Genomic DNA, 27,283 nt, shown 5'->3' on the forward strand with positions numbered 1-27,283 from the left:
TCTCCGTTGATCTCTCTCATCAACAAGGTGTTTCCATACGCAGAACTGCCGCTCACTGGATGTTTTTGTTTTTGGCACCATTCTGAATAAACTCTAGAGACTGTTGTGCATGAAAATCCCAGGAGATCAGCAGTTACAGAAATACTCAAATCAGCCCGTCTGGCACCAACAATCATGCCACGGTCAGAACACATTTTTTCCCTTTCTGATGGTTGATGTGAACATTAACTGAAGCTCCTGACCCATATCTGCTTATTTTATGCATTGCACTGCTGCCACACGATTGGCATATTAGAAAATGTCATGAATATGTAGGTATAAAGGTGGTCGTACTAAAGTGCTCAGTGCAACAAAATATATTTCAAAATAGTACAAAAATGGCTCTATTCATATACATGTAAAACATTTCTTATCAAAGTGGAATTTAAATAGGATATGTTGCCTAGATATATAGCCAAATATGTGAACTATAGTTTTATATAGTATATGTTGAGTTCATTGCCATATATCAGATTCCTGTAAGGGAAGGCATATGAAATACCTTTTATCTTACACTAAAATAAGTGTAAGTGTATACAATAATTATATTTTTGGTATGTTAATATTAACAGACTATATTAAATCAAGTCAGAAAACACCACTGTTTTTGAGTGTATGGAGACTGACTCTGTTGCCTCATTGACAATGTGTCACCGGAGTAGGTGGTCATTGCAGAGCTCTTTTGGCACTCTTTGTTTGCCGCAATTCTCTGATTGGTGGATCTTTCTCTGCAGGATTATGGGTAGCTTAGTTATTCACCAAATTCACCAGATTTAAATGTAATCGTTTAAAATCAATTACCCTATGGAAAAAATTAATGGCATTTTTACATCCGGAACCAGACAGTCGTGCTCTATAAAAGTGGCAAAACCATGACAGCAGACTCACCAGCAGGTCAGAATGCTGGCAGAGGTAAAGAGAATGATGGGGACCGGGTAGGAGGCACATAGCAGGCCGTGCCGGTAGAAGGCGGCTGAGATGTTCTGCCGAAGTCGCTCTCTCACCATCATCCTGGGGTGAGGGGTCAGCTGATGGCCATCGAGTCTGCGTGTGCGGCCAGGGTGAGGGCACCGGCGGGCATCCAGGGATCTGTGTAAACATAGCAGGTACACGTGTAAGCATTGCCCTCTGTAGTCAACTGAAGTGATTGCCGGACAACAAGGCTCCTTCAAGCTGTGACCTATTTGTTAGTGCATGCGAGTCAGATTTGTTGAGCTGTGTTGCATCTGTGAGAGATGCAGGTTCAAATTCGTCCCTCTCAGCAGAACCAAAGTGGCTTAAAGCCCCCATAAAATGGTCGTTTGTGAAGCAAAATCTCTCCATAAAGTTTTAAATCCAAGTCACACTGATATCTGCAAGCCATTCATGTATTTATATGTGAAATTTGATAGTTATGAAACATTTTTGCAATCTGAAAATGATCACTCTCTGAGAACATTCTGGTTATAAAGAGGACACTTGGTTGGGAACAAGGACTGTATCAAGAGATGAAGAAACATCTAACTAAACTACCTTGCTGATAACATTAGTTCATCCTTAACAAAACCTAATTTACTCAAGTTAACCCTTTGCCTACAGGAGAGAATATTGGACTTTTACACTTTGAAAGCAGAGGGTTCAAGATTTTTTTTTTTTGGTTTACTGTAGGTCTATGGCTTACAAAGAGCTTTTTTAGCCAACTAGTGCCCTTGTGACTACATCATTCCTCCCAGGAATTTACCTCCTGAGAGCCTACAGTTTACACATTTCTATAAATATTCCAAAAACATGACACACACAAGCAGCCTCACAGAGAACGATACACAAATACACCCAAGTTTGTGGACAACTTGCATTATGGCATGATGCAAGAGATTTTGTAAAAACAGACTGAAAGAAGGGAACTACAGTGTGGCAATCACTTTGCAGAAGAAAGAAATTAACTGATTTTATTCAAAGTCATTCAAAAGACACCTTGTAAAAGCAATCAGATGGTCGACTAGTTGCCCAGGTATTGGATCCATTTGGGGTTATTTTACCAATGAATTGTCCAAACTAAATTTGGGGTTGTCAAGCTCCAAAAAGGACAAAAAAGCACAATGAAAATGGTCCATATGGCTTGTGCCCTATATTTCAAGTCTCCTGAAGCCACATGATAGCATTTTGTGAGGAACAGGTCGAAATTTGAGTCAGTATTCAATAAAAATTTTCCCCTCATCACAGCTCTCAATTCTCCATTATGTATATTTAAATGGTGCATCAAGATGTGTCGAGTTCTGATGTCAACGACGCCAAAAGCATGTGCATGTGTAATAACCAATCACAAAGTAGCCCATTCCATTTTTTTCATTGTATGGAAAAGAGCAGTGTAACCATTCTGCTAAACTTCTCTTTTTGTACTCCACGGAAGAGCCAATCAGACCCAGGGTCTCTCTCTTTAACACTACACATTCTCAAACTCCCTCCCTCGTTCTATTACGGAGTCTGAGAGGCTTACAAAAGAACAGAGTCCAGAGACACTGTTCAAAGATTGAACATCCAGGCAAATACTACCATGGAAATGGGCCAATGATGAAAAACACAAACAGACTTTAAATTCTTGAGAGATTGTGCATGCATGGGCTGGCAAACACATGCGACAGGACCAGTTTGCACAAAGTAACATTGTTTGACAGTATGGTGATAGCCTGACACCTGATAACTCTTTCATGCGTGCTGGACTATAAATTTTTTAATGCAAAGTTATTGCTTGGACAGGACCAAGGATTAAAGATAACATAGATCCCAGAAGCTACCAATTAAAAACTAAAGCCCTTTTCACACTTCAAAAGCCACTGGAAATTGTCATTAGCCAGGAAAATATTATGTCAGTACAATATCCTTAATGTAATTGTACATAAATTTCACCACACTGTGAACATAATATTCATTTTGCAAAAAAATTAAAAATAACAAAAATATAGCAATTCTTTCAAATCAAACATTGCACTTACAAATACACTTTTTCATATTGCTCTCCAAAATTAAGGCATATAAAAACAAGAAATGTGACTATAAAAATCACTATTAGGTCTATGTAGTGCATCAAACCTAAGATCAGGTTTATGGCACTTCCACTGAAGCTGCAAGCTGTCAAGCTTCAACAACCTTCTTTTAACTGGCTTTATCTCAGCATCGGAATGTCCCACTGTAAATTATCCACTTGTAAATCTACTGCAAAAAACCTGCAGAGATATTTGAGAGTTTAGTTGGGTCCCTGTTTAGAGTCACTATAAAAAAAGAAAATGTCTTAAATCAATATGAAAGAATATAAGAGTCCAAAAATGTCAAATTGTAAAGCCATTTTCTCAAAATATATTTCAGTAAAACAGGAGATAAAGTTAACGCAAATGGAACTAGGTCTTTTGAACTAATTTGACAGGTAATTCTTTACAAATGTATAATTTTAGGCAAAAATATGAAACAGAAAAAAAATTAATAAAAATAAAATATATCCTCATGAGACCCCGCGTACACATACGTGGATGTTGTATTTTGGCTTTGCTATACACAACGCGTAATTTCATTTCGTTTAAACCAACTGATCTCAGTTCTGGAGACTCAGTAAAGGGTTAAACTTTTGACGTACGGAGTCATGTGACAAAACAACATGAAGTCGATCACAGAGTAGTTTGTCTTTGGGAGAAACGGCAATAAAACTACATCTGGTAAGAAACCTAATTAAGTTTTTACATTGAAACCTGTTTGAATCAAAAGATTAGAGTCTCTAGTTTCATCCGATATGCCATTTTGAAAATGTTAGCGATTTATCACGAAATCCTGATAAACACAATGTACAGTATAGTGTACAACAGCACAAGGCTTTCATTAGAAATACTATATTTAATGTGCAATACAGAAAAATGCTGCTTTCAGAGGCTTTATATGGAGTTAGGATGAAAATACAGTACCTTTCGCACTGCTCTGAGACCAGTGCAGACAAACAGCACATTGGAGGTTAAGTCATTCACTAAATAGGGAGCATCCTATATCTTTCCTATTAAGCCAAGAGCATTCAATCCAAACTTCCCATCAAAAGCTCAGTTTCAGGCTGCAGATTATGTTTGAACCAGTCAACATGTTTGGCAGACATGGGACAATGGTAATCAGTACTTCGATTCAGAATTTATAATGTATAATTTTAATTTAACATGGTTGGCAGTAATTGGTCGATACTGGCCATTGCTTGTATCAGAATTAATTATGCTAATTTCTGATTGGTAAAATTGGCTATCACTTGTTTGACAGTGCAAATAGAGAATATTGAGATTTTGTTGCCAAAGTAGAAAAAACATTGTAACAAAAGTCAAGTCAAATAATTTTTGTGTGTATAGTTTTTTTTAAGAGGTCAACCAATATATCGGTTTTGCCGATTAATCGGCACCGATAACAGATTTCTGGAACTATCGGTTATCAGCAAAAATCCACACCAATAGTTTTTCCCCGTTCATCTGGGAAGGGTCTGTCGTTATACAGTATGAGAGCGGCCTCTAGAGGCAAAATAAAAACTATCACTTCACTGATGCCTTGTGGTGTTTGTTTTGACACGTGAGACTACACTTTGCATGGAGCGGAACACTTCAGATGCGGATTTAAAACATCAACAATGAAAAGGTATGAATACAGTACACTAGAGTACATGTTGTCAAATCATTATAAAGTAATTAGTTTGTTGACTACATGCTGCATTAGTAGAGAACAGCGGTATGTTTGCCGACAAGTCTGAGAGGATGCTAACATTAAAGCTAACCTCAAGTGGTTAGAACAATGTGACAAAAATACATGTAAGTCCTACCCAAATGTTTAAATGTCACGACTGTTACCATCCATTACCATCTATTTGCATTAGTTTATATCCAGCTGGTCACGTTTATGCATTTTTTAGCCAGCTAAGTTGCACATTTAAAGCTAGTGACGTGAGAAAGCATATTAACATCTTCATGCAGCCGAGAGAAAAGTAAAAACCAGAAACGCATCTGATTTCAATTAAAAAATGTTATCCTCACTGTAATATGATGACTTCAGATCGATCACAGTCTTGCTTTAAAAAATGCTACACCCAGCACAACAAATACAGTTTAACAGAAAGCAGGTGTCTCAATATGCTTTTAAATTTCTTTTTAATTAGACACATCATCTAAAAACAGCACTCCTGCACGAGACGCTGAATAAACAAAAACAAAAGGAAACAAAGACGTTCGTCTAGCACGCGTTTACATAGAAAAACAAATGGATGGTTGAAAAAGCGTTCGGTGTGAACAGCCCTATAGTTCGTGAAGGTCTTTGGACATTGCGTCTTGCTCTCTTATAAGCGTTTCTCAGATTAAACAATGAGTTGTTTAAATGCTTTGTCAGGAAAGATGTTCAACTTGGAAATGTGTGTCTCGAGATCCTTGCGTTCGGTTCCAGTCTGTTGTTTTTCCATCTGTTTGAACAGCCCCTGGCCTGGGCCCATAGTCTGAGCCGCTTCACCACCGAGTTCAGCCAAATACCACTGCTATCTGTGAATATTGCTACTCTACATACAACTGTACTGAATAAAAAACAATGTGGTATTTCGCTGTTATTATGAAGCTTGAGTCTGGAGTAGTAGGAATCAGTGCAAGTGTAACACCATGTAAACAGTCTATTGAACCGTTTTCCCCCCTCATTTTATTTTTGGCATAACATCTGAGAATATGGACTGACTAAAACTTTTTATTTATTTATTTTATGCACATTAGTTGAAAATGAAATGCTCTTTTTAACAGCCAGGATAGGAATGTTCTATGCAATAATAGAACGGTGCTGAATGGTTTATATATTTATTGTGCCCTCTTGTGGACTAAGGAAACGTCAATTTAAAAATCAGCTGACTTTAAAATTTGAATATTAGTTCATATATATTCATATTTATTTCATTTAAAAAAGTACTATACATTTTCATGGTTCAGTCAATACTGTTTATTTTTTTAATAAAGTTCAACCCTATTTTACTTTGTGTTATTTTTCATTCAGTATCAGTTTTATAATCTATCGGTTGATTAATCGGTTATCGGCAGGTACTGCCCAACTTAGTTATCGGTATCGGTAAAATCCACTATCGGTTGACCCCAATACACATTGTTACAATGCAGCTTTACTCTCTAATCATCTCTAATATCTGTAATGTCTCCAAAAAGATGGCTTCCTATAGCTTGGTATTATTTAAAATGTCACATATGTGGACATAAATTTTTAGGAAAACCTTTTGCATGTTTATTAAGTGCTATTAGTTACAAATCAAAAAGGGAACTGTAATATTCACACAGCAGCCATACTCGAGTCTCAGGAGGATATAGAGCAAATATTTCCTCTGGAAATTATACAGCATGTAATAACAGTACGTTTACACTATAGTTTAAACATTACTACAGATTCAAATTGCATTTATATCAGTCAAATTCATTTACCCTACACTTACAACACAAACTGCATTTAAGTCAGACAGTCTTACAGTTCATTTAACAGACTAAGTAATACCCTTACAAAACAGTACTGTGGTGGTACCATGTTACAGTGATGATATCAGGTGATAATATCATGGTACTTCGATATTTACTACGGTATTAAATGACAAAAATATTCACGTACTGGTATTTACATGATACTCCAGGACTACCATGATGCTACCATGGTACCATGTATTTTATTTTGGTGCATTAGTTAGATACTACCGAGCAATGCAATGGAAAGGTGCTTATACTGTTTACCTCTGCTGTTAATGGAACAGTAAATTAAACTCTAAATGAACTACTAATATAGTTTCACGTAAAGCTAGCAGTCACTAACAATAAGTTTAACAGTAGTCCTGTTAACTCAACTGTTATGTCTATGTTTACGCCATATCGGTTTCATGTCCTTCATAAACCTTTACATACTGTTTATTTGTTATGTTTTCTCGTGCGAGCTGGAGATTAACCTGATACTTGTTTCCATGGCATTAACTTTAGCCGAGCTGCTAACGTTTTAGCATTAGCAACAGCTCATGTGTGAAGCACCTGCTTGTTTTTCCTTTACAAGCTTTGCGTAGGAATACAATAAAGATAGTAAACCAGCCGAAATACTTAAATATCTTTATTGTGGCGGCACGATATACACGCGTGTGTTGAAAGCGGGTTGACAGCTTGTTACTTAAACAGCTATCAGTAACACTGAACACTAGGGGCCCTGTCATGCTTCTCGAAATGCTCTTATTTATCTATATAAACACAAACCAAAACAACATCGCTTACCCCAATGACAGGTTCTGCCCTTCCTCTCCGAGGGTTTGTTTTAATAGTGAATAGGCTCCTATTAGATTCCAGAGGACAGGTGTCTGGACGTCTCTACTGATCTGCCTGCATCAGGTCAGCTACTGTAAACCACTAACCAACGTGACCCCTCAACGTCAACCTGCAGTGAACTAAAAACGCGTCAAACTACGAGCTCTACTGGTCAATGGGGGAAAAGACAAGCTTCTCAAACGCGTGTGACATCTACTGGGAACATGGGTAATGACAAGCTACATTACAGTGAGTACAGTGAAGACCAGTATTCTCTTAAAATGAAATTATCTTCTCTTAAAACAGAGCGAGCAGTGCATGAGAGCAAGATACACTGCAGGTATTTGTTTACATTATATGTACACACGCAAGTGCTTGTGAATTTGAGCACAAGCAGCAGAAACTGTAAAATGTCTGTCGATTTTGTTAATATAATATGCACATAATTAAACATGTATAAAACAAGTATTTTTGTTGTTTTAATTAATAACTAAAAATTGAAAAATAAGTTGTACCGTTATAGTTATAATATGTTGATTAAAACTTATAATGTATAACACTCCCAACAGCTCCCTGGTGGTCTAGTGGTTAGGATTCGGCGCTCTCACCGCCGCGGCCCGGGTTCGATTCCCGGTCAGGGAACGGCATCTTTTAAATCCATAATTTGGAATTCATAAACACTTTCCAAATCTTAAAGGGGTCACGTCAGGTATAACATTTTCCTTGATATTTTGACATATAAGAGGTATTTCTACTATAAAACAACATTAATTTCAGAACTCAAAACTTAATCCCCAATGCAATAAAATCATTTATTGAAACCAAGCTGCAAAAACGCCTCATTTTCTACTTCCGCGACTTCCCTACCTCATTTTGGGACTCATGACCACCTCTACAGCTCAAAAACATTGACACCTACTTAAAATCATTGCACCCTTGGCCCCGCCCACTGGTGCTTTAATTCATAAACTGAGAGAGGACAAACTGTAGCCTAACTATTCCTGAACACCAAATGGGACCCATCTGGACTATTTAAAATTATTTTTGTATTTAAACATGCACAGACAGACATCTCTGGCCACTTTTAAAAGACAAGGTGTCAAGTTACAACTCTGAAGAGAAGCTATTCTCTGTCATTCAGCTGTTGCCTCTTGCTGTTATCTGCTCTATTTTTAATTGTTGGTGTTTGAAAAGTGCTAGATGAACATCTTTGACCATTTAGATGTGTTTCCAGTGATGTGCATTTCAGTGCAGGATGATACTGGAAACTGGATGTGTCTTCAACGTATTTCAGTGTGGATTGCATGTTTTTTCGGCTCATATCAATGTGGATTGCTTGTGGACCAGTCATAAAACAATTCAAGTTTTAGAAAGGCACTGTTATTGAAGGATGGGACAGTTAAAAACACTTGGACCTGATGCAAAACAGGAACTAAGCAGTTCCATTTGAATATTTCAAATGTCATAATTGTTTGATAATTTATGGTGCTGACATCCTTTTTACACCAGGCATGTATCTTGATGTAATGCAACGGCTTGAGGCTGTCCACACCGGTGTGTCAACACTAACTTTCTAAACCGTTTGTGTTGTTGGCAGTAATAGCGCCAGCGCGTGCAGCACAAAATGGAATGGGACATCGGTTTACTGTCAGCACAACATGAAGCTCAGTAACGGACGCTTTCTATGGTAGACAGCATCATTGATTATAATGGATTCTACTGCTTTTGATACAATACGACTCTTGCATCCAGTGTAGATAGGGTGCGAGTGTTAACAGTTGTGCTTGAGATGAATGGCTTAATATATTCAGATGCAATGTGTTGGATGTGCACTATGTGAAACCCCTGAAATGTAGTTTTATAATGTTGTGAAGCTTGTTTATTCTCCTCATATTGAGTTTTAAAAATGGCTGAATTTGAGGGGCTGCACGATTTAGTTAGCCAATCAGAACAGTGGGTGTTTACGTTGAAGTTTTAAGGAGGCGCTTATACAAAAACAGAACGTTTCAGAGGGCCAGAGACAAGGTGGAAAATTTCATATATTACTAAATTATGAATGTTTTAATGGAAAAAAAACATTAAAATTATCAGTGAACCTCAGGGAAGATAATAAAACTAATATATATATATATATATATATAAAAGGAGCATTTCATGACCCCTTTAAGACCCCCTGAAGCTAGCGTGCACCCACTAAAATAACAGCTTTAACAATTTAATATAGAAATTTAAGAGCATAACAACACCATTAAGTAACTAAAAAACTAAATCTTAAAGCTGATGTATGTAATTTCTGCATCACCAAATGGAATTGCAAAAATAAACTTTATTTTCAAAACAATTTTCTGAATACGCCCCCCTATCTGCCGTTGGTCAAACAAAGAGATAGTCCCACCCCCAACTCACGCCATCAGTTGAGTAATGTTGTTGGGGCGGGTCTAAGCGGGTCTCCCAAAACAGAGCAATTTTCAAAGCGCAACAGAAACACTGCGTTTACAGTTTTTGAGGAAATTAACCTATGAGTTGTCTCTGCATATTAAGCTGGGATAGGAGAAAGTATTTAAACACAGAAAAAGTTACATACTTCAGCTTTGAGCAATTGACATCATATAATACTGTGGAAAAAAAAAGATACTGTGGAAAAACTTAAAGACAGGTTTAATTTATTACAAAATACACAAATTTAGGTGTTTGGTTTGCTACAACAGTTTTGTGAAACTTTACCACTGTGAGCAATAACTGATAATTTACACTTACTACTATGGCAATTTTTCAATTAATGAGGTTAGTTTTGCAGTAGTGCAACAGATCAACCTTGATTCCAGTCTAATCACAGAACCTACACAGATCCATGGTTATGAGTAACATGACATATTTGAAACATATGTGATCTTTGAGCTGTATTTAAAATACAATAAGAAAAAAAAGAAATCACATAAGAGCATATTTACACAAACAGACATATGGATATTAACTATGAAACAGATTAAGAAAAGGTCAACCAAAAAGGGTAATGCTTTTTATAAATTTGTATTACAATGCCAAATTATTCAATTCAGTACAACACTAAAAGGGAAATTGTTTCTAAATGTGTCGCTTTCCTGCATTCATGACCTCAGAAATGTAGCCCAGTTCTACTTGCAGCTGACAGACCAATCGAACAAGAGAAAACATACTTGGCGGGTGCTTTCTAAATATATTGCACACAATATCTTGGTAACGCCACGTCAACAATGGCAATGCAATTGCAATCCACAGCCAAGACACTCAATTATGACCTTTTTTTTTTTTTTTTTTTTTTTTAAAAGAAGAGTGTGAGAGTGTGTGTGTGTGGGGGGGGGGGGGTCACTTTTAAAAATTTGCAATATTTGGTTAACAGATAAATAAAAAGGAAATTCATCAAAATCATGCTTTAAAGACTTTTAAAAAAATTAAAAAAAAATTTAAAAAAAAAAAGAATTTGCTGGAAAGTAACTAAAAATACAACGTGAACAATGTAATGAAAACTGAGTTTTCATAAGCTATCTTCACACATTTCTTCCTTTTAAATCAGGCATTTTCTTCAGGATATCAGCTGGAAAAACAAGATTTTTTTATCCTCTCATGTTCAAGGACAACAAATGTATCAATGTAACCTAAAATCTGGACTAATATTTTGATGGTACTTACGCTTTTAACTGTGTCTTTGATAAACTCCTTTCTGCTGGTAAGATCAAAGTGAGGATATTTGTCATAAACCTAAAACAAAGAAGTCAAAGATTCCATTAAAATCATATGAAAGGCATTCTCAAGGTTTCATGACTCCAACTTTGTATTATAAGAAAGTTGCAGAACAATATGCCATCACAGCATACCTGTCGGCAGAGCTGCTTCATTGTCACTTCCTCCAAGTTTGCATCTTTGAGGAGATCCTGAATTGTCTCCTTCAAATGGTCATCGGTTGGTGGCTTTTTAACTATCTTGATCAATGGCTGATCATCATCAGAACTATCACTTTCATCTGGAGGTAAAAATACAGCATGTCAAACTAAACAGGAAGACTATAAGGGGCTGTTCAGTCAGAACGTGTTCTTGAGTTAAAAAAATAAAAACAAGATGTGCAAAGCAGAACGGGGTCTTGAGACACATTCTTTTTAACTTGGCACACTGCCAAAAAATGGGGCTCTTCTGCACAACAAAAAAGACATCTGTATAGTGCATGTTTACATAGAAAAACAGGTCAAAAAATGTGTTCAGGTTAAATGGCTCCTAAGATAGCTTAAGGTTTCAATACTTTGGTAATATTTAATGATTATTACCTTTGCACTTGCTTTCTTTCTTTTTCCCCCTATTGCTACTGCTGTCGGCTTTCTTGGTTTTGGGGACAGGCTTTGCTGGAGCTTTTCTCTTTGCCGCAGGTTTCTTTGTCTAGGAAAATAGTGAATAAAATGATTCAATCAAATCCAATCACAGAACCTCAGGGTTACAGCAGGAAAGAACAGTAGGAAAGAAAATCAAATCATGTATACAGACATATTGACGTAAACCTAAACATATTCCTAGAATATCAGAAGAAAAAAAAAGTGTCAGAAACTTTGCACTTGTTCCTATGGTGTCAGAAATGTAATTTGTAAATCTAACTTGTTAGATGACTTATAAACAGTTTTCCAGCATATGGAAAAATCAACCATCTTAAATATCTGGCGGAGTCATTTCAAATCTTTTAAAGGCATTGTAATCAGATGGCACTCCAGTAAGCGATGATTATTAAAGCCAGAATTTATTTTGCATTCATGACAAAACAAGCAAGACTACAACGGAAGTCCAAAACAAAAATCTCTATCGACTGGTTTTGTGACACTACCTAGACATTCAGAAAATATATATGCAATTTTATTTTTTAAGTTACAAAATACTAGTTGCATCCAACCTTTTTTAAGTCTTGATCACTGTTCTCTTCATCTGATGCAGACTGAGCAGTCTTTTCATCAGATTTCTTTGTGGCCTTCTTGGAGGGATATTTCTTCTTAGAAGATAGCTGTTTGGATTTTAAATTGGAGGTTGATTTCAAAACAAGCAATTACGCACTGTATGATTGTCTTTCATAAACTATAAACCATAAATGTGTCAGAATTTATTGATGATTTGTCACATCTCCACTAGCGAATTCAGTAGTCTCTCAAAAACGTAAAAACAAAAAAAAACAACAAAAAAAAAAAAAAAAACTAATTTCACTCACTTCTTCCTCGCTGTCTTTCACAGGAGCCATATGATCTTCCTTACTGTCATCATCATCATCATCTTCCTCATCATCATCTTCCTCTTTATCAGAAGACTTACTGTCACTGTCTTTACGTTTTTGACTCACTGTTGCTGACTTCTCAGTGCCCTTATTTTTCTCTTTTCTCTCCTCTTCATCATCATCATCATCATCACTGCTGGAGTCACTGACAATAGCTTTGGACTTCCCACTTTCGACTTTTTGTGTTTTTTTACTCTTGGATGAAGACTTCTTTTCTCTTTTGGCATCTTTGGTTGTCTTCCTCTTTTTTTTCTTTATAACAGGCTTCATAGGATAAAAAAAAAAAAACATAAGAGTGAATTAACGGAGAACAAATGGCAAATCAAGTAACGGCGCAAACATACTCAATTTGCGCGGAACACACTTTGCATAACGCAATTCCACATTTTCAGGCCAATTAGTGGAGCTTAACTTGTATCATAGGTCTAGGGAAAAACATTGATTTTCTAATGCATCGTTCATGATCTTCATCTGGACATTCTCAATATCGATTCTTAAATCCCAAGATTTATTTTTTACTCTGAGGCAACGCTCTACAATGTGAATAAATCACTTGCATATGCGACCAAATTTTGCACCATTGCACCTGTGATCACCGGCTGGCTGGTAAATATTTACATTTCACTCATCAGTGATTTACTACATTTGCGAAGACATTTAGCACAGAGATCCTTTTATTGCATGTTGAGAGTAAAAGTTTGTTTTGACTCCTTCCATGTAATATGTCTCCAAAGATGAGATCCACAAAATCTAATTGTCATTGAATAACTTCTTTTAATACTATTCCTGTTCTTTACAGTCAGTTGCTGATCAAAAACAACAACAATATTTAATTGTAATCACACATGTTTTGGATGAGGTAAAACTCTCGCTGATGTGCGATCAACTGAAACACTGAAACTGAAAATTAATAGTCAAACTATAAACTACAGACCAACACAAAATAAGTATCGTTTGAATGCTTAGAAGCTCTACTTTCCAACGCGTGCAGGCATTATGACTAAAACTGAACAAGTGCTTTGAAATTTGCAGACAAATCAGAAGTGTTATGTTTTGATAATGTATAAAAAAATTTGCACTTTAAATATTTTTGCAATCAGTAAAAACATCAAACAGCCATGTGTCAAATGTTGTTGAAAAAAATAGTACATTTTTGGCTAAATTTTGTGTGTTTTTCAGCTGTTTATTAGGCTGAGAGACTCAGAATGAATCAATCTATATCTTTAAAAAAATAAATAAAAGTTTTCTTTACAATGATACCAAATACTTGACCCTCTTTGTTTTGTTTTTTGTCGAGTTATAAGCCTTTAATTTTGGGTATGCCACAAAAACAGGAAATCTTTAAAAACACCTTCAGAGCTTAAAGGGTTAAACCCGACACAATCCTTTAACTGTACAGTGACATAAAATCCTGATTGTTGTTTTTCAGAAGAAAAAAGACAGTATCAAGCATTTTACCTTCCCTGAGTTAGTTGGACATACAAGAAAGTTCATGATCCTCTCAACAAGAACAATTTGCGTTCCACTCCTCTCCAGATCAAGAGTCTGACATATGGTTCTGAGCAGTGATTTGGGAAGCCTGCCACACAGACAAAACTCATTTACCACACCCATTCATCAACCAATGAGAAGGCAAGAAAAACATGCATCACATGGATTCAATTATGGATCATTTGGTATTATTGTTCGGATGCATCACTTCTAGTCTTGAATTCTCAGTGATATACTGTATAAACATACTCCAAAAACAGGGTTTCTGCAGGTTCATGAAGATACACTGCCTGGCCCCAAACAAAGTTGCAGTTTGGATTTAAATAATCAGATTCTAAAGAGCCTATGATTGGATCATTATTGCAGTGATTAATAAGTTTCAGCTGGCAAAAATTATTTTAACCCTAACTGATGCAGTGTGTAGCTTCTCATTTCTTAAACAACCATGTCGGAAGATGTATCCTGTGGTCGTGGAAATTTTTTTTACTGCGTTTCAGAAAGGTTAAATTACTGGCCTGCATCAAGCAAAAGAAGCAACTAAGGAGATTGCTGAAATAACTGTAACTGTCCAACGCATAATTAAAACCTGGAAGGATAGTGGTGAACCGTCAGCTTCACGGAAGAAATGTTGAATGGCGCATGGTGATGTCACATCCTAAAAAAAATAAATAAAAAAGACAGTAGAACTCACGGCTACATTTAATAGTTAAAGAGCATTTCCACACGTACAATGAGCATAAAGATTGGACTGTGGAGCAACGGAAAAAGGTAATGTGGTATGATGAATCCAGATTTACCCTATTCCAAAGCGATGGGCGCATCAGGCTAAGAAGGGAAGCGCATGAAGCGATGCACCTGACATGCATAGTGCCCACTGTACAAGCCTCTGGAGGCAGTGTTATGATCTGGGGTTGCTTCAATTGGTCAGGTCTAGGCTCAGCAACGTTATGCGGCAATAAAATGAAGTCAGCTGACTACCTGAATGTACTGAATGACCAGGTTATACCATCAATGTATTTTTTCTTCCCGGATGGCACGTGCATATTTCTGGATGACAATGCCAAGATTCATCGGGCTGAAATTGTGACAGAGTGGTACAGGGAGCGTGAGGAATCATTTTCACACATGAACTGGCCACGAGTCCTGACCTTAACCCCATTGAAATTCTTTGGGATGTGCTGGAGAAGACTTTACGGAGTAGTTCGTCTCTCCCATCATCAAGATCTGAAGCGAAGATCTTGGCCAAAAATGTATGCAACTCTGGACGGAAATAAATGTTGTGATGATGTATATGGTTGTTGAAACAATGCCACGACGAATGTGTAATCAAAGCTAAAGGTGGTCCAATGAAATATTACAGTATGCTACTTTTTTTTTTTTTTTGGCCAGGCAGTGTACATTTACTACCACCTAAATGGAAATGTAACAGCTCTCAGAAACAGACATTGTTTCATCTTTTAGGACCCCAAGCAAAGTTTAGGTATAAGGCCTCAAAGCTCTGTTTGAGTGGAGTTCGGGGTGGGTCTACCTGTTTGTTGAAAATGGAAGGTAGGGTGTGTTTTGGAAAGTCTTTTATTTGCAATTCAGTTTGATGCCCCTAAAGGCGCAGAAATTACACACTGCACCTTATGAGAAATCGATCACAATTATTTATTAAAAAAATAATTAATAATTAAAATAGAATTTATGAGGAGAATTTATATGATTTTTTTAAATTTATTATGATGAATTTATAAAGAAACATGGAAATTTATGTTCAAGTTTCTATTGTAGACTGCTATACCTGTAAACTGGGGAAAAGAATTATGTTTGCTGCCACAATGCTTCAGGTATTACTTGAAAGACATTTTTAACATATCCATTCCATTGACTGACGTTTAGGACACTTTACGAGACATTATTAATTGTCCAAATGTGGGCTTTCCAACAATAACATGCTGCCTACAAAAAAAGATTCGACATTGAATTATTCCTACTGTAGATTATGTTGAGAGGAAGATGATGATATGCCTTATTTGTTTTTTGGTATTGTCCTTTTGTTGCTTCTTTATGGTCCAAAATAGTGAATTGACATGCTGCATTTGATATTACATTTCCCAGTGAATCCATATATGATAATTTGGGGTGATCATACTTGATATAAAGGTTTAAGTCAACCTGCATTTGAAATGTATTTGAAGTAATAATGAACAGTTCAAACTGGTAGAGAAGACATGTTTCTGAGAAAATTGACAAAATTAGTGAAGTTATTTGAAGATTAATTGAGAATAAGGTTGTTCATTTCATGGTAATATATATTCAAATGACCTTTTTATGTATAGAATTAAAGGTGCATTCAGTAATTTTTTTGCTCATTAAAAAAAGTTTAACTCTTAAAAACATGAATTGTAATTTTGCAATATATGTAGGAAATCATGACCACTCACATTAAAATGAAGACAAATCAGTAACCTTATAAAAGCTATTTTATTCTACATGGAGAGGGATCGCACATGGGGGCTGCCATGTTAGAATCACATGACCAGCTAATACTACTCGTTTAATTTCACTTTTACTCACTGAATAAAGTAATCATGGCTGACTGTGAATACTACATTTCTACAATGGCATCTGAAACTGAAAACTATTGATTATAAATTATGATGCATCCAAGCAGCTAGGTGTCAGTGTAAGTCCAACATCAACCATCATAATGGAGATAAAATGTGATCTCAGTGATTTGGACCATGGCATGATTGTTGGTGCCAGATGGGCTGGTTTGAGTATTTCTGTAACTGCTGATCTCCTGAGATTTTCACGTGCAACAGTCTCTAAAGTTGAATAGAAAATGGTGCGAAAAACAAAAAACAACCAGTGAGCGGCAGTTCTGTGGATGAAAACGCCTTGATGAGAGATGTCAAAGGAGAATGGCCAGACTGGTTCGAGCTGACAGAACGGCTACGGTAACTCGGATAACCCCTCTGAACAATTGTAATGAGCAGAATAGCATCTCAGATTGCACAACACGTCGAACCTTGAGGCAGATGGGCTACAACAGCAAGAACAGAAAACAGAGGCTGCTGTGGACCTACTATTTGTGTACCTTAGCAGAAATCCAGATTTGTCAGACCACGCAATGTTTCACCAATCATCAACTGTCCAGTTTTTGTGAGCCTGTGCCCACTGCAGCCTCAGTTTCCTATTATTCCTATTATTATATTATATTCCTGTTCTAAGCTGACAGCAGTGGTACCCGGAGGGGTCTTCTGCTTCTGTAGCCCATTCACCTCAATGTTCGACGTGTTGCATGTTCAGAAATGCTTTTCTGCATAGCAATGTTGTAACGTGCGGTTATTTGGGTTACTGTCACCTTCCTGTCAGCTTGGACTAGTCTGGCCATTGTCCTCTGACCTTTGTCATTAACAAGCTTTTTTCAACCACAGAACTGCCACTCACTGGATGTTTTTGGCACCATTCTGAGAAAACTCTTTGAGACTGTGGTGTGTGAAAATCCCAGGAGATCAGCAGTTACAGAAATACTCAAACCAGCCCATCTGGCACCAACAATCAGGCCACGGTCTAAACCACTGAAATCAAATTTTTCCCCATTCTGATGGTTGATGTGAACAGCTCCTGACCCATACCTGCATGATTTTATATATTACACTGCTGCCACACGATTGGCAGATTAGATAATCGCATGAATAAGTAGATTTACAGGTGTACCTAATAAAGTGGCTGGTGAGTGTATGTAACTGTTGTACCTTTAAAGTATGTTATAGCTTAAAGTGTTTATTTATTTTAATGTTTTTTATTTTGGAAGAAAGAAAAGCTGTATGAATAGTGGTCCAAGTATTACATAGATTGTTTTATATGCATTTAATTTCTTACTGTATTTTTTTTTTTTTTGTGATTACATTTTTGTTGTACAGCAATGTGATATTAAACAAATAAATAAATAAAAATTAAGTATATTTTAAATAAAGTTCTGACCTTGCAGAAACCCTAAAAAAGCATCAAAGCGGTTAAAACGACTACCTTGTCACCTTTTCCTTCTTTTTGTTGTAAAGGTCACTGTCAGCCTCAAAAGGGAACCCATTAAACAATCGAAGATTTTTCCGTAGTGATGATGCCTGTAAAACATTTAGAAGCACAAATTTTAAAGAATAACATGTTGTTTTTTTTTTACATTTACATGTTAAGTGAGTTTCCCAAATAAAGAGCTTACAGCTCCAGGTCGATCATACAGAATCTTATGCAGAGGTTTGAGCAGAGGGGCTTTGAGCTTTCCAATGGAGTGATTAACCCGTGCAATATCTCCAAGTTTGGCACCTTGTCCTGTGCTCTCAATCTTAAACTTTTCCTTTGGTTTACTCGTCAGTGTTGCAGAAAGTCTCTGGACCCCTTTTTTCTCCCGTTTTCCTTCAAGGATTTCACCCTGGTCTGGAAAGAATTACACGACAACAGAAGGACAAAGGTGGGAAACTTTGGTTTAAAAATAAAATAAAAATAAGAAATCAAATACCCATGTGATTTAAGTTAGCCCAATTCACTTTCTGTCCTGAAGAAAATGGGTCTTTGAGCATTTATATTATGAACCAGTTCTGAAGTCCTTCCAATGCTAAATGCTATAAACAACATTTCTTTAAAGAATGGGTTTGGCACATGAATTGTGATGTGAACTTACACATTTTGCTTTTGGGTTTTCCTGATCCATCATCCAATGTACCCATCTCTTCCTCTTTTGTGCTGTTTTCATCCAAAGAATGATCCTCTGCCTTGACAGTTTCCATTGCTTCACTCATGTTTGGGGTCTTTTTAGTTGCATCCTGCATTAGATGAATGGATATAGATACATTTTATCAATAAATTAAATTTACGGCTGTAACTGGGTATTACACCTCCACTGGTACTACATTCGTCAAATTCAGCTGCATACCACCAGTAGACGTTAATTATGTATCCCACACTCTTTGACTAATACATTTCCATGACCTTTCCAGACATTTGTGATTAGAGGAAAAGGATTTCCAAAAAACATTTTAATTTAGATTCACTAATTCACCGTTTTAATCAATTCAATAATAGTTCATTCAGATCGATTTGTGAACGGGTTTAATCGACTCAATGAAAAAGAACCGACTCAATAGAACAATTGGCTACGGCTTACGAATATTACTCTAATAGAATCTAGCCGCTGAAATATTTTAACAGGAACTTACAACTATATAACTTTTTATTTACTCCAAGCATTTTCTACGAATTTTAAGGGTTTATTAATTTCCATTACTTTTTCAGGCCTGGAGAATGCAATTTTAAAATTCCTATAAATTTCTACTTTCCATGTGTCATCGACAGCGCGCGCTGATGCTTCAGAACAAATTTGGCGCGTGTTTCTTTCACAATTGTATAAGCCAAACAGACTCTAATAATTCCCATGATATCAAGCTATTACCATATGCGAGGTAAACTAGATAAGTACAGTGCTATATGTAAAATGTATAATCAAACATATGTACGTAAACCACACTTACATCCATACAGTAAACTCTAAGCTTTAAAGCGGCACGAGCCTGATGGCAACATTGCTTATTTGTCCCGCACACTCGCTCACAAAAACACATTTAAATTTACATTAGCTGCAAACCACAAGAAGTCCTGCATTTACGCAAGTACAACACAGTGGAATATATATATATATATATATATTTTTTTACAAATGGTAAAACCTCAATAAAACCCATGCACTCACACTTTATAAACATACTCACTGTATGTTGAGGCTTGTGTTGAAGGTGCGCAGTAAACATGGCGTTTGAAAAGAGAGGGCGGGTTGTCACGTGATCACGCGCGGACTCTTATAAAAGCACAAAATGTCGCAAAATATTTATACACTGGTGCGTAGGCATTAAAAGAATGCACATTTAAATAAGAATATAAAAATATTAATTTTAACATATTAAATGAAAATATAAAACTGCCATAAAATGAAATAAGGAAATGAGGAGCACAATTTTCATCAGTTTACTGTGAGCTTTAAATTTGTTTGTATTTATTTTTATTAAATTCCAAAATAACATAGGAAAGAGAGGTATATAGTCACATTAATAACATAACTAACATTGCCAGGGAAAATAATTTTACATAAATTTCAGTTACTTTATCCATTTTTCTATTTGGAATTTTCAAGGAGGTTTACATATGATTCAATGTAATTTGCAAAATGTGAGAAATTAGGTTTACAAAGAGCCTATTTTTTCCTTGTGTATATAGTATTTTCCCAGTAAAATAATAAAATGTACTATATATTGTCTTTTACATTTCAAAATCTCATCTTTAAAATAAAATATCACATCAAACACACATTTTTATCACATATCCCAATTTTCTATCAACATAAGTATCCAAATTCTTCCAAATCAATCTTACGTAAATACAATTGTAAAACAAATGAAGAATAGTTTCTTTCTCCAATGCACAGAATTCACAAGTATAAGAAATGTTCAGTTTATATATTTCCAATGCATATTTGGCCAGATAAATCCTATGCAATATTTTGTATGATACTTCTTTAACTTTGTTATCAATACAACATTAATTTTGTATTTTACATGATTTGTCCTAATATATACTTCCACTGTGAGATTTAATTGAAATGGTAAAAATTGGTAAAATTGAATATTTACATTGTGATATTATTTTCATTATAATTAAGCAAAATATCTCATTGTGGGATGAAATGTGGCCTTGAATTGTTCTTGAGAGGTTTCTTGAGATTCACCTAAATTTATTTTTATGCATATGCATTTTCTTAAATGTCTACATACAATGTCCAGTACTAAAGAACAGTGTCGGTAATGTAAAATCTTGGCTCAGTTATCAGTATTGTGGTAATGATACAAATACTGTTGTGCTCAAAAGTTTGCATACCCTGGCAGAAATTTGTAATTTTGGCATTGATTTTGAAAATATCATATTTTATTTAAGGGTAGTGATCATATGAAGCCATTTATTATCACATAGTTGTTTGGCTCCTTTTTAAATCATAATGATAACAGAAATCACCCAAATGGCCCTGATCAAAAGTTTACATACCCTTGAATGTTTGGCCTTGTTACAGACCCACAATGGTGACACACACAGGTTTAAATGACAATTAAAGGTTAATTTCCCACACCTGTGGCTTTTTAAATTGCAATTAGTGTCTATGTATAAATAGTCAATGGCTGTGTCTCCTTTGGAGGGATGCGTCCTCCGGAGGTCGTGTCCTTTGAAGGCTGCAGTACACAGAGTGTCCTCCTTTAAACAAGTCTCATTTAAAGAGACGGCCTTCATAGGATGAATGGAAACGGAATGTAACATGGTTGCTATGACAGCACGCCACTCTTTAACAAGCAGGAGCACTTTGAGTGAGAAGGGAACAAAGTCCCTCTGGAAGGGAATGCATGAGGTACATTTTAGGAGAGTTATAATGATGTAGAGAGAAAAGAAAATAGATTTTACAGGTGTACTTTTAGTCTAATACTGTATTTTAATTATATATTAATATAATTATACATATTATATACTCTGCACCCATCTACTGAGGTACTTCAACTTGGGAATTAACATTACTTGCGTTTGAACATCATATTTACGGGCAAATTGGCATTAAGACATTTTTAGACATTTCCGTTGAAGCAAAGAATTGTGGGTTGTGAGTGCCCACGAAGGATACACCTCATGCATCCTCCGAATTCCTGTGAAAGAAGGTCGCATTTGAAGGCTGCATTCGAAGTGTCCTACTCGCTTTTCTGAAACGAGACAGCCTTGATGACATATGCGGCCGACAAATGCGACCTCCGGAGGACGCATCCTTCCAAACGAGACACAGCCAATGAGTTTGTTAGCTCTCACGTGTGGGTATGGGAGGGAGATTATATAATTGGATACTAGACTTTTTTAATCAGACAGGAAAATTAAAGTCAAGGTTGGGGAGGAAGTTTCTAAGGACATTGAAATTGATAATAGTATCCCACAGGGTAGTGTAATCAGTCCAACACTGTTTAATATCATGATAAATGACATTTTCTCAGATCTTTAAGGCTGTATCAAATCTGCATTATATGCAGATGATGGGGCTATATGGATAAGGGGAAGAAATGGAAAATTAAGAGAAGCAATGAAGAAAGTGGAAAAATGGTCATATAAATGGGGGTTTAAGCTGTCAATGAGTAAGTCCTACTATGATATTTACAAATAAGCAAAAGATTGATGTTGAGAAGCTGACACTATATGGGAAGTGGAGAGGGTGTCTGAGTTTAAGTACTTAGGACTATGGCTAGATGATAAATACACATGGAAAGTGCATATTAAACATATAGAATCAAAATGCAAGAAAGTAATACATTTACTAAGAGCAGTAGCTGGATATGATTGGGGGGCTGATAAGCAGTCACTAATTGATACATACAGAGCTATTATGAGATCAACAATTGATTATGGATGTATAGTCTATGGAGCAGCGGCTAAGACAATACTACTAAATAAAGACAGATTACAGTATAGAGCTCTAAGGCTATGTATAGGAGCCATAAATTCAACCCCCATTAATGCTGTCCTAGTAGAAGCAGGTGAAATACCATTGGAGATCAGAAGAGAAAAATAATCACTTACATACTGGGTTAGGTTAAAAGGATGTCGAGAGGAAAACCCCACAAAAATAACAATTCAGAATTGTTGGGAATATGACAAATTTAAGAGAAGTGCATTTGGATGGATATCGAAAGGAAGAGCTAGTGAATATGGCTTGGAGGCTATAGAGTTCACTAGGACTACCCCAATTATTAATATTGCACCATGGATTTATCCAGCAACAGAAATAGATATTAATATATTAGAGAAGAAAAGAGAATGGCAAATGAATGAAGTGGGTAACAAAGCAAGTTTATATGTAAGAAATAAGTATTTCAGCTACCTTAAAATTTACACAGATGGGTCAAAGAATAAGCAAGGGAGTGTGGGAATTGGTGTATACATCCCTGAATTTAAAATAACCATAGCTAAAAGTTTTCTGATTATTTATCAGTGTATACAGCAGAATTAGTGGCAGTCATAATAGGGTTACAATGGGTTGAAAAGGTAAACCGGATAGGGTGGTTATATGCACTGATTCAATTGCTGATTTGGGAAGCATCCAATCGAGGAAAAGTAATAGGGAAGATCTTATCATAGAACTATTTCAAAGTTTGTATAGGATCCACAGAGATGGTACTGATGTGCAGTTTTGTTGGGTGCCAGCTCATGAGGGACTGAAAGGAAATGAGGGTGCTGACTTGCTTGCAAAAAAAAAAAAGCTTTACAAAAGGAAATCTCAGTATCAATTACATTAGAAAAAGGAGAAGGGAAAGCCCTGATTAAGAATAAAGGAATGGAGATTTGGCAGAATAAGTGGAATGAAGATCTGAAAGGAAGGAATATTATAAAATTCAAAAATCAGTTAAAGATATATAAAGAAAAGAATAGAAGAGAAGAGAGGAAATAATAATAACAAGACTCAGATTAGATCACACAGAATTAAATAGTACATTGGCTGTTCTAGGGAAAATAAATAGTAATAAGTGTGCTAACTGTGGAGATGTTGAACATGTCATTATGCATTGTACCATATGCAGTATGAATCTGATAGAAGGAACTTACATGACAAAGTAAGAGAAACAGGACGGGCGTGGGCTCTAAAAGGGGTATTGGGAACAGAAGGGGAGGAAGAAGTGATAAGAGAGGGGCACTTTTTACCTTTTTAAAAAGCACAAGATTGAATAACAGAATATGAGCTAAGTGACGTTGTGATACACACTCTTGTACAGTAGGGGGCGGTATGCACCTTTAAAGTTGTTTGCAACCCGCCAAAAAACGAAGAGAAGAAGAAGCTCTCACGGCTGTGTCTTGTTTGGAAGGCTGTCCTCCTTTTTTTTTTTTTTTTTTTTTTTTTATTGAAAAGAATAACAAATTTACAAACAAAAAAGGCATTAACAAACAATATTAACCATTTACAGTTCTCAAAAGGCAGACATAGTTAACAATTATAATACGTGACAGCAATAAATTTAAATTAAATATAAAGTAATAGAGAAAAAAAAAAAAAACATTGAAGAGATACGTATTGCAAAGGGGTATCAAAAAGCTATGGGGTACTTAACTCGTTGAAAAAGTTGGCTACTGTAATAGCTTTTTCATTTGAAAGGGTACCAAGAGATGTGGCAACTGCTTTAAGTTCATTAACAAAGTAAGGAAAGGAAGGAGGGGTTTTTAAAAATCTGCATTTGTGAATAAAGTATTTAGCAAGTTCAAAAAGGTTATTCATCAAATAGTGTTGTGAACAATCTTTCTTAAGTACACCAAACTTAATTTGTTTGTATTCAAGAGGATTTACACATGTAATAATACATGACATTTTACTATATAATTGGGACCAAAATCGCTTGGAGTAATTACAGTCAAAAAAGATATGCTTAGTGGTTTCAATATCAGTTTCACAAAATTGACAAGTGTTTTCTCCAATATCAAACTTTGATTTAAGGAATTCTTTAGATGGGTATATGTCATTCATTATTTTGAAATGAAGTTCTTTCACTTTAGGGAGACTTGGAAAAGTAAGATAATTCAGTCTCATTTCCTTCATCTCTTTCGGGTTAATATCTTTGAAAATATAGTGACGTTTAATTCGATTTGGATTAAATCTACCAATGAAAATACTTCTAATATATTTGTTGTTACACTTATGATCTCTAATAGACAAATTACCCAGACAAAGAGATGGGAGAGCGAATGTCACAGAATAGTGTGAAAGAATCCCTTTTATCAGTAGTATCATGTTTTTTGGTATGGCATTTATAACTGTATAAAATTCTTTAGGGTGACATACAAATCCATGTTTTGAACAAAAATCATTGTAATTGAACACATTACCAGAATTGTCCATCATATCCAATAGGGAATAAATATTATATTGAACCCAGTTTTCATAAAATAAAGACTTGTTATGGTGTACAATAAAACGATTGTTCCAAATACAAGTTTTATGTGGACTAAAATTGTGAGAAAATGCTAATTTCCAATAAAGGAGAACCTGCTGATGGAATGCAGATAATTTAAGAGGCAATTTGGACAACTCAAAGTCACATTTAATCAAAAATTCCAAGCCACCTACTTTCCCAAATATTGAAGAGGAGACCGTAAACCAAAGGCTGTTTGTATTACAAAGAAATGATCTTAACCACTGAGTTTTTAAAACACTATTCATTATCTGTAAGTCAATAACATTTAATCCGCCTTCTTCGTAACTATGAACTAAATCATTTTTGTTGATATAGTGATGCTTATTTTTCCAAATAAAGTTAAATATTGCAGTGTTACATTCTTTTACTAAGTGAGGTGGAATAGCTAAGGAGGAGGCTGGATAAACAAACCTAGAAAGTAATTCCATTTTAGTAAACAAGATTCTTCCATAAATTGAGATATCTCTTTGTATCCAAAAATTAAGAATATTTTTTGCTTTTAAAAGATTGTTTGCAAAATTTTCTTGGATGTTTTGATTGCTATCTCTAGTAATAGTTATCCCCAAATATTTTACAGATTTCTTTATTGGTATATTACATAAAGAGTCTAATTCACTATCATGAATTGCAATTAACTCACATTTATTTATGTTTAAGTACAGACCTGATGCCTTGGAGAACAGATTAATTAATTGGATAACTTTTACAATTTGATGTTGGTCCCTTAAAAAAATCACCGTAACATCAGCTAATTGGCTAATACCAATCTGTCTTCCAAATACATTCAATTTATCAAAGTTACTGTTTTTGTCTATCAAGACAGCGAGCATTTCTACTGCTAAGATAAATAGAAGAGGGGAAATGGGACATCCTTGTCTAATTCCTCGAGAAATATTAAATCTTTGGGACGTCCCAAATGAAAGTGAGATAGAACTATTGATATCTTTATATAACATTTTTATAAAATAAATAAATTTACTGCCAAAACCGAATTTTTCAAGAGTGTAAAATATGAAATTATGTTCAATTGTATCAAATGCTTTTCTAAAATCTAAAAAGAGAATATAGCCGTCATCCTCAATCCATTCATGATAGTCTAAAATATCTAGAATTAATCTGATATTATTATGTATTGATCTGCCTTTTAGGAAACCAGACTGCGATTCACTAATTACCTGGTTTAATTTATTCTTGAGTCTATCGGAAAATATATGAGCTAGAATTTTGTAGTCACAGTTAAGTAGAGTGATGGGGCGAAAGTTATCTATATAAGGCTGTGTCCTCCTGAGGTCGCGTTTGTCGGCCGCATACGTCATCGAGGCTGTCTCGTTTAATTTTTTTTTTTTTTGTCTTTCTTTGTCTTATTTTTTATCTATTGTCAATGCCTTTTATGTATATGCATTTACATTTATACAATTGTTAACCTTTATGCATTCCCAATAAAAATAAATAAATAAATAAATAAATAAATTTGAAACGAGACAGCCTCGATGACGTATGTGGCCGACAAATGCGACCTCCAGAGGACGCAGCCTTCCAAACGAGACAGCCTGATGCACTGAGCAGGCTAGATACTGAGCCATGGGGAGCAGAAAAGAACTGTCAAAAGACCTGCGTAACAAGGTAATGGAACTTTATAAAGATGGAAAAGGATATAAAAAGATATCCAAAGCCTTGAAAATGCCAGTCAGTACTGTTCAATCACTTATTAAGAAGTGGAAAAATCGTAGATCTCTTGATACCAAGCCAAGGTCAGTTAGACCAAGAAAGATTTCAGCCACAACTGCCAGAAGAATTGTTCAGGATACAAAGAAAAACCCACAGGTAACCTCAAGAGAAATACAGGCTGCTCTGGAAAAAGACGGTGTGGTTGTTTCAAGGAGCACAATACGACGATACTTGAACAAAAATGAGCTGCATGGTCGAGTTGCCAGAAAGAAGCCTTTACTGCGCCAATGCCACAAAAAAGCCCGGTTACAATATGCCTGACAACACCTTGACACGCCTCACAGCTTCTAGCACACTGTAATTTGGAGTGATGAGACCAAAATAGAGCTTTATGGTCACAACCATTAGCGCTATGTTTGGAGAGGGGTCAACAAGGCCTATAGTGAAACGAATACCATCCCCACTGTGAAGCATGGTGGTGGCTCACT

General features: G+C 35.7%; 2 protein-coding genes and 1 non-coding gene across 5 annotated transcripts in view; 1 reads left to right on the forward strand and 2 right to left on the reverse strand.

Annotated features, from left to right (window-relative positions):
* The window catches only part of LOC127453722 (sterol regulatory element-binding protein cleavage-activating protein-like), a 55,565-nt gene extending 48,106 nt beyond the window's left edge, over window positions 1–7,459 (reverse strand). Inside the window, exons 1-2 of the mRNA XM_051720347.1 lie at window positions 7,311–7,459; window positions 928–1,128 (exon numbers count right to left, since the gene is read on the reverse strand). Of these exons, the coding sequence (XP_051576307.1) occupies window positions 928–1,049 (122 nt within the window). The 5' untranslated portion in view covers window positions 1,050–1,128; window positions 7,311–7,459. The remainder of the gene's footprint in view (window positions 1–927; window positions 1,129–7,310) is intronic.
* A 451-nt stretch (window positions 7,460–7,910) lies between these two features.
* trnae-cuc (transfer RNA glutamic acid (anticodon CUC)) lies at window positions 7,911–7,982 on the forward strand. Its single transcript has one exon. It is a non-coding gene; the product is annotated as a tRNA-Glu (tRNA).
* Window positions 7,983–9,986: 2,004 nt separating this feature from the next.
* dek (DEK proto-oncogene) lies at window positions 9,987–19,928 on the reverse strand. 3 transcript variants are annotated; one of them, XM_051720350.1, is made up of 11 exons: window positions 19,863–19,928; window positions 18,779–18,920; window positions 18,320–18,534; window positions 18,130–18,224; window positions 14,080–14,200; window positions 12,559–12,885; window positions 12,250–12,357; window positions 11,639–11,747; window positions 11,195–11,340; window positions 11,010–11,078; window positions 9,987–10,914 (listed from the first exon to the last, which is right to left on the reverse strand). In XM_051720350.1, exons 1-11 carry the CDS (start codon window positions 19,899–19,901, stop codon window positions 10,903–10,905), a joined length of 1,383 nt encoding a protein of 460 aa, XP_051576310.1. In that variant the 5' UTR covers window positions 19,902–19,928; the 3' UTR covers window positions 9,987–10,902. The 3 variants fall into 3 exon arrangements, with proteins under 3 accessions (XP_051576310.1, XP_051576311.1, XP_051576309.1); XM_051720351.1 differs by having other exon boundaries at window positions 19,844–19,897; XM_051720349.1 differs by lacking the exon at window positions 19,863–19,928 and adding an exon at window positions 19,626–19,764.
* Window positions 19,929–27,283: the final 7,355 nt, after the last annotated feature.

The sequence above is a fragment of the Myxocyprinus asiaticus genome, chromosome 16, assembly GCF_019703515.2.
Source record: "Myxocyprinus asiaticus isolate MX2 ecotype Aquarium Trade chromosome 16, UBuf_Myxa_2, whole genome shotgun sequence".
Lineage (NCBI taxonomy): Eukaryota > Metazoa > Chordata > Actinopteri > Cypriniformes > Catostomidae > Myxocyprinus > Myxocyprinus asiaticus.

Coding starts and splice junctions, on each gene's coding strand:
- dek (XM_051720349.1), bottom strand. CDS start 19,715: ATGTGTTTTTGTGAGCGAGTGTGCGGGACAAATAAGCAATGTTGCCAT. Junction 18,921..19,625: donor TTAGAGTTTACTGTATGGAT/GTAAGTGTGGTT, acceptor CATCTAATGCAG/GATGCAACTAAAAAGACCCC. Junction 11,341..11,638: donor GAAAGAAAGCAAGTGCAAAG/GTAATAATCATT, acceptor TTTTACCTCCAG/ATGAAAGTGATAGTTCTGAT.